Here is an 8,146-nt window from a genome sequence, read left to right as displayed (position 1 = left end):
AGACCGCGCTGGAGACCCAAAGGGATGGGTCCCCACATAGTATACTTGGAGGGGGATCTCTTACTATACCGTCTTTCGGATAACTCCAACCAAGGCATTCATTGATCGTTCTCACGATAGATCTCTCTCTTCAAGATCGTTCTTAACGAATCATTTTCTTACCTATCTTCATTCTTTCCTTTCTTTTTTTTCTTTTCTTTCGTTTGTTAATATCTTGTTCGTTAATACGATATCGTTATCGTTAATTTGATTCGAGTTAAGTACGCGTCATTCTTTTATCGTTTAACGTACGTTCTTATTAATATTTCTACGAACCGATCGTATACTTAACGTGGTTCCATTCAACGACGACATTCGTTCCGTCGTCTACCGCTCGTAGCGCTGGCAGCGTTCATCCGATATATATCTCTCTGTCTCTTTCTTTTTCTTTTTCTTTCTCTGTTTCTTTGTCTCTCTCTTTCTCATGTAACGTGCGTGAGAGGGATATATGTATACTCGGAGCGTGATCGTGATAATAGAAGAGAGTGGGATCACGATATACGTGGCCTTGAATAGCAGTTGCACGTTCTTGTGGCGCCAAGTGCATCTCGAATTTGAATCGTCCATACGAAATCCGAAATTAATTTACTACGATTAAAAGACGATATGATATAATTTCGATATTAACATCGATATTGATCTCGTTTATGGTAATCATTTCTTGCACCTATTTTAATATATCGTATAATAAAAAATCGTTGATCGTGTAAAAACGTCGTTCTTGCTTCGTTATATCTTCGAGGATGAATCTTACCTATCCACTTTCAAAAGGTTTCTTTTCTTTTGCGGTACCAAAATGGCTGCTCTCTGCGGAAACCGCAGGCGCGTAATTCGAAACTATTGAACTACATTTTCCACAGGTTAATCACCGAACACGAAGCTTCGAGCGGTTTGTAAGCACATATACGAGATCTTTGTTGCTGTACGACGAACGAGTACGTGTAAATATCATAAGCAGAGTTTTATGCATGATTTTTTTTGCATGAGTATTCTTCGAATAACGATGGATGGATAAATTGAAATATTAATATATATGTATGTACCAAAACACGAAGATTCTCAAGACACTCTGAATTGGTCGACGTCATAACCTTCTTACTTTATGGAGGGGAGTAGATCGTACGATGACACGACGCCATTAGTAGTACTCTCGTTGCCGCGTGCATTACGTTCGATATCATATTCCGAATTATTTTCTCATTTGAGAAATCGTCCGATTAATTATCCGTGATTTTCTTCGAAGGAGATGCGACTAAATCAGATCGAATCTTTGCTTTTCGATCGACGATTCTAAGTGACCCGAAGAAATTTATTTTCAATTAAAGAAGAGAGGTTATCTGCGTGTCGCACGAGCTTTCTACGTTGTAAGTTTTGATGGTTTTCTATATTAAAAATGTACATTATATTTGCGCGCGAATATTTTAATTTAAACGTTATCTTCTGTCGTAATATTCAATTTTGTAATGTTTACAATAACTATAATTATTGTTTAAAAGTTGGTAACTCTGGTACGACGACGCCCAACTTTTACGTGTAAGTGGGTGGAGCGTTGCTTGCGTTTAGGTTAAGAAGTTAAATCATCAGTGTTTTCGTTGATTAACACGGGGATGATAGCTGGGATATTATATACTTGAGAGTCTTTGTTTCAGTATCAAAATGACGGTTTTACAATCCTGTTGGTCTCCGTGCATTTGGACGAATAATGTTAAAACAGGATCCAAAGTTATTGCAGTTTATACGATGGTATATATGAATGGTATATATAAATACTAATTAGTCAATGATTCATTTCCTTTGTAGTGATAGACAACGTTAATATTTCGTAGGCACTAAGTATCGTATTTATTACCTTAATATGTTATCAAATGAACGGTGGAGATTCTACACAGTTGTACAATCCTCTTTTTGAAGCAGATATCAGAGGATGTAAGTTTAAGAAATACGTATGATGTATCGATCGAAAAGAAGGTTTAACAAAAAGATCGTTATTACTTTCAGCGATGCAAGTTGTAGGAAGTTGTTTGATCGTTTATTTTCTACTTCTTACCATTTCCGCCGCTTTAATGATATATGGGATACGCGAAGGTGTAAGAGGATGGTTGCTACCATGGTTAATACTATGGTTTGTCATTTGCGTTTTCCTTTTAGTATTTGGATTATGGCTATTAGGAGGATATTATATTTATGTAAGTGTAGAAATAATTAATTTTAATGAGACACTTTTATATTGTAATTTCTTTGTAGTTGGACTCTGTATTTGCTACGCTATGTATGTGGCTTTGGATGTCATATAACGTAAGTAATCCGTATCACGACATAAAGTTTATTACTATACTTTTCTTTGAGTATTATTACATCTTTTGTTTTATCAAATATAGATTTACTGTTGGTTAGTCGTCTACTCCATGTATAAAGTATTCGAAGAATTACAATCTCCTAATATTGAACTACTTTGGCCGTGAAAGGTATATTGCAATAATTTATTAGTAAAAAAGTGCCTTTGACTACATACTTAACACCAAAGTAAGCTGAAATGCTCTACACCTACGTTGTGTTCTTTTTTACTTCGTTTGTGTCTAGTTTTAGGTGTTGTCATGATCTATTTCATAAGCCTTGCCAGTGTGCAAGAACGATTAATGAATTATCGATAATAATAGTGGTATGTCGTCTATCGAATATTATAGATCTGAAAGTAAGTCTTTAAGAAAATTAGATTAAGAGGAAAATTTAAAAAATGGCGAAAGTCTGACAAGTTCACATTCCATATACTTAATACAAGTAGTACGATTCGTAAAAGAAATATAAAGGCACAATACAGTGACTGATAGAGTAAATAAGGTTGATGATATAAAGTTTTTACGTAGCTGTTGAAAAAGACTTCTGTATAAGTATTCAAGCATATGCACTCTTGCGTGCAGCTACGAGGTTCTTATATTTTTTATATGAGCTTTGAAATACCAACGTTACTAACATTAGTACAAGTAGAATATTTACATATTTATATGACAATTATTTACTTATTTTCGCAATTTTATAGTTCTACTATATACATATTTCTATGTAACATATGTTGTATATACACGTCGCTTTTTTCTCATTATTTTCAAATAAAATCTTTTATTATATAAATAACGTTCGAACAATATTAATATAGATTTATAGTAATTAATACGTAGTAATCTATATTACTTAATCTTTAAGTATAATCTACAGGCTGATAAAAAATAAATAAAAACGAATATAAAAAAAATGACGATACACAAATCGATAGGCGAATAATATCGAATATCGATATAATCGTTACCTTATCGAGATACGCGCATAGTAACATTTATCTTCACGAGGTGTCTCTGCCGTAGCAGAAATTGACCGTTATTAACCGTTGGTGACCGTTGGCAACGGTTTTTCAACGGACATAAGACGAATCGCATTTTATTCGCGGCCCTCGAAGCGTTAAGTAGCGGAAAAGAAAATGTTTAATTATGTATATACGTAGAACTCGTATAAAGTTCGACGTTGAAACATGAAGATGGTTATATATATTAAGAAGATATATGTACGTAAGTTTAGAAAAAAATTGACTAGCATAATGATAAAGTATCGTTGGGTCTTACCAACATGTAGGTTATAATTTCTCTGGAAATGTCGTTAAAATCGATTAATTATGTCAAATAAGCTCGAAGCTTCTTCATTGAATGATAAATGAACCGAAGAAAAAAAAAAAATTGTACTTTTTTTTTTTTTTTTTTTTTTTTTCTTAATATTCTTTTCGCGTTCGACATACTTTATCGCAAATGTTCGTTCGGTTAACATCGCAAAGATTCCACGAAAAGAATCGTCGGAAAGGAGAAACCCTCTACCATACGTAGTAGTCGTCGTAAAACGTTAATGGTTCGGCCACACGATTTTACGATGTTTCACGGAAGATGTAAAAAAGTATACGATAAATCCCGAAGAGTTCGCGGGACGAAAAATGTCCAACTTAAAACGACGAGAGTCATCATCTTCCGATACGTTCGCGTGAAATTTATTCGTGATTAATGATAAAGTACTTCTTTCGGTTGATCTTTTAGTCTGTCGATCGTCGATATTAATGACTTTGTTTTTACAAAAATATACGCTTTCTCAGGTTAAAGGCAAATAACGGATTTTAGTTTTTCCAACGTAGAAGGAAGAGTCTCGGAGAACATCTGGCAGAGGTCGCGTCGGTAGTATATTTACTGAGATCATTTGAAAGATCATCTCATTCGTTTTCTACGACTCGTTCGATCAACATCGTATTTTTACTCTTAATCATCTTCGTTTATATCTCGTTATTTTTAGCAATTTTTTCAATAGTAAACTTGATTAGAACGTTATTAGAATATGATCACAAAAATTATCAACGAGATTATATATATATATATATATATATATATATATATACATATACATATAACATTTACGATCACAGAAATTCGTGAATAATACAAATGATGAGAATAATTGTAATTTAACGATATCGACAAATTCGTGCGGTTTAACATAAATTTTCTCAACTTACAGACGAAGCAGTAGTTTGTACGTTTCTAAAGAAGATAACGAAGATTTCCTGTCTACTTCGTAAAAAAGGTTAGGTTATGTTACATTCCAACTATTCATATATATATACATATATCGTACATACGTATATACATACGTATATACATACGTATAGAATCATCATTCAACCATCAACTTTCTTTTAACTCTTAATTATGCTTTTAATCGGTTATTAAATATTAATTGTTTATGTTAGTTATAAATGACATTTATCGAGCAAAAACGTACTAAGAATCGTTTAGGATAGTTCGTATAAAACGTTATCGTTATTGAACGAAGTGGCAATGGCGGTCGATTTCGAAGATGCGTTTCGTTATTGAATTTTCATTGATAGGATGAGTTTTGCAATGAGTTTGTTCACAGCAGGTAATATTTCCTGCAGTGCACAATATTTCCTTCATTTTCTACTTCTAGCTTCGTTCAAACACATTGAAAATCGTAGGCGGTACAGAAGTGCTGATAAGACCGATACGCCGACGTAAAGCGACCGTAAATGGCCCGTAAAAGTATGAATGAAGCGTTCTTGGCTCAACGATAGCAAGCCATCACGCTTCTGTAACGTAGCTTTCTAGAAAGAGGTTTGACTTTTATGGTAGAAATAAGAGGAGAAATTTGTCGGTCATTAACATAATTGTTAAGATGTATATACACTTATACATTGGAAAAAAATCATAAACTTTAAAATGATTTTCAAACGACTTTAAAAAGACATTGTTACTAACTGTGTAAACGATTGTTTTCACAATTATCAATGATATATAAATATTTCTTAATTAAATTTAAAGTGATATTACGTAAACGGTGAGATGATTTTCAAGTTCTTTTTAAAAGACATAATCGATATTTCTGTTTGAAATTTTTTTTTTTTACAATTGTTAATACAATATAAATACTGAAGATATATTTAATATAATATACGTAATAATATATATATATATAATTCAAATTATATATATTATAATATATCGTAATACTATTGAATTAAAACGTAAAATAAAACTCACATACATATTTATTTGGAATAATGTATCTCAAGGTTAACAATGATATCGACATTGGTTGCGTAGTTTAGAAGTCATTGAAAGCAACATATAAACACGATTGATTGTTTTCTTTTTTCTTTAAGAAACACAACATACACACATACATTCGTCCATACGGAGATACGTAGTATTTATTCGTCCGCTCTACCGAAAATAAACGATATCAGTACTACAGCGAACGTTCGAAGGTTAACATCGTTTCAATTAATTCTCTCGAATAGCTAATAGTAATACGATTTAAAGGAAAAGAAACGTATTGAAAATTCGGTGTATCGTACGTTACGTTTATTTCTTTCTCTTTCTCTCTATATATATATATATATATTTCTTTCGGTGTTCTTAGAAATCACACGTCATGTAAGAACGTGATACACGTTACGATTTCACCACAAAACGATTTCCAAGGATCTCTTCTCTTAGTGTGTTGCTGTTAGTGTGCTGTTAACTAAAAGATACGGGAAGTAAGAGTTAACGTCGTTTCCACGAAACAAAAATAAGTCTTGCTCGTAACGAGTCTCATCCGAGAATTTCCATTACAATCGTCGATCTTATAATCGTTTTGCTTCTTGCTTCCATAACTCTGTAATTCGATGATCGTGTAATCACCGAACGATATACACTGCGTTTCTCTTGGGTGAGAGCGAGAGCGTTTACGACATTTCGAGTACATTCGCAGGGAATAATAATCGTCTTGGAATACCGGTATTCGACGTGGCACGCGCGTTAAAACGACATCGAGCTAGCTTTTATACGTTTGAACATAACGTTCGATCGAAAATCGAAATAAAAAAGTAAGGAAGAAGGAAAGATGAAGAGAAAGAGAGTATTATTAAGTCGAATTTTATATTAGAACTTATTACACGATATATTTTATTTCTATCATCTTAATCCATACGTACATATGTTTCTCTTTCTACTTCTCTCTCTTTTTGTGTATGTTTTTTTGTCTTTTATTTCTTAACGATTCTCTTTCATTGACGTTTTTCTCGATTATTTACCTTTCTCTAGGAATAATCGTAAATCAAGAAACCAGCTTAACGAGCGTTAAGAATATATACCTAGTAATAATAATAATAGTAGTATAGTACTATTGATGAAAGTATCAAACGTACGATCGATTGAGATTACGATTCGATTTAGTTAATGGAACTATGATCGTCTTTCGTTCTTCTCTTATGTTATATATAGTAATACATACACATATGTTGTACAATGTTATATATACATATACATAAATACGTATATACCTACATCCACCCTATACACACACACAAATATGTACATATCTATGCATATATATATACACACACACACATATATATATACGTATATATCTATACATATCTTCTCTAGTTTGTCTCTTATTTTCGAGTACGAGTCCAAGCGTAGATCACGTTGTGAGAGAAGAGGCACCGGTAAAAATGATTCCTTCGACGTACCAGAGATTTACGGTATGTCACGCGAAAGGTCTTCGGTCAAATTGTTTCACATTGATTTTCAGGTCGAAGATGAGAGAAAGAGAAAGAAAGAAAGAGAAAGAGAGAGAGAGAGAGAGAGAGAGAGAGAGAGAGAGAGAGAGAGGCGTCCGTACCGCTTCGTCTGCCCACACGCGACGTCTCTGAGAAGGCATTGTGGTTTCCAGGCACTTATTTATGTGCAGCTCGACGTTTCCGCCCCTTCCGCCTGTAGTTTAGGGCCGTTGACTTGAACGAAAGCGTCCAAGGAAGGCATCCGCCATCGTCGTCGTCATCTTCGTCGTCTTCGTCGTCGTCTTCGCCGTCGTCATCGTCGTTGTCGTCGTTGTCGTCGTCGTCAACGTTTTCCGTTGTCACTTTGTCGCAACACCGACGACCTTTTCTCTCATCGTCTCGCGCGACAGGTGTAATTACACGGAGACGACTAACTCTCACTTCTATGTCCTCTAATGGAAATTCATTTTTCGTCCTTCGAAACGTCTTCTCCGCAAATGAATCGGTAGAATGAAATAAATCGCGTTCTACAACGTTCTAAGACCAATATCTCCGAGAGATATACTCTTTCGAGTTAATAACTGTAGTTGCGTTTATATTTATATGACTCTGTCTAACTGTTAACTTGTTAAGGAGAAAAAGAGTTTAGAAAGAGAATGTAAGAGGTTGAGGATTTTTCAAGAAAATTCTTATCTATAGCTTATCCGTTATTACTTAGTGATTGATACGCATCGAAACGTATCGGTATTTAGATATAACGATACTATTATTAAAAAAAAAAAAATAAAAGAAAAGAAAAGAAAACGAAAAAGACAGAAAGAAATGAGCCATATGACCGAATCTATAATTTATTTATTTTTCTTTTTTTTTTTTTTTGTAATAAATAAATTTATCGAGGTTTCGTTTCGTTTCGTTTCGTTTCGTTTCGTTTCGTGCGTATCGTTTGAAACAACGTGTTTTTTTCGACAAGCGTTTTCCGCACGATTTAATATATTTACTCGTTCGCTTATTAAA

At 33.6% G+C, this 8,146-nt stretch overlaps 1 protein-coding gene across 1 annotated transcript in view; it reads left to right on the top strand.

Annotated features, from left to right (window-relative positions):
* Nucleotides 1-1,179: 1,179 nt before the first annotated feature.
* Nucleotides 1,180-8,146, top strand: part of LOC127063953 (uncharacterized) — a 50,343-nt gene continuing 43,376 nt past the window's right edge. Inside the window, exons 1-7 of the mRNA XM_050994333.1 lie at nt 1,180-1,403; nt 1,689-1,782; nt 1,866-1,965; nt 2,038-2,225; nt 2,284-2,334; nt 2,418-2,504; nt 4,585-4,650. Coding sequence (XP_050850290.1) covers nt 1,696-1,782; nt 1,866-1,965; nt 2,038-2,225; nt 2,284-2,334; nt 2,418-2,501 — 510 coding nt within the window. The 5' untranslated portion in view covers nt 1,180-1,403; nt 1,689-1,695 and the 3' untranslated portion in view covers nt 2,502-2,504; nt 4,585-4,650. The remainder of the gene's footprint in view (nt 1,404-1,688; nt 1,783-1,865; nt 1,966-2,037; nt 2,226-2,283; nt 2,335-2,417; nt 2,505-4,584; nt 4,651-8,146) is intronic.

This window comes from Vespula vulgaris, chromosome 5 (genome assembly GCF_905475345.1).
Source record: "Vespula vulgaris chromosome 5, iyVesVulg1.1, whole genome shotgun sequence".
NCBI lineage: Eukaryota > Metazoa > Arthropoda > Insecta > Hymenoptera > Vespidae > Vespula > Vespula vulgaris.
The sequence above is the reverse complement of the archived record's forward strand: the minus strand, read 5'-3'. Positions and strand labels throughout refer to the sequence as shown.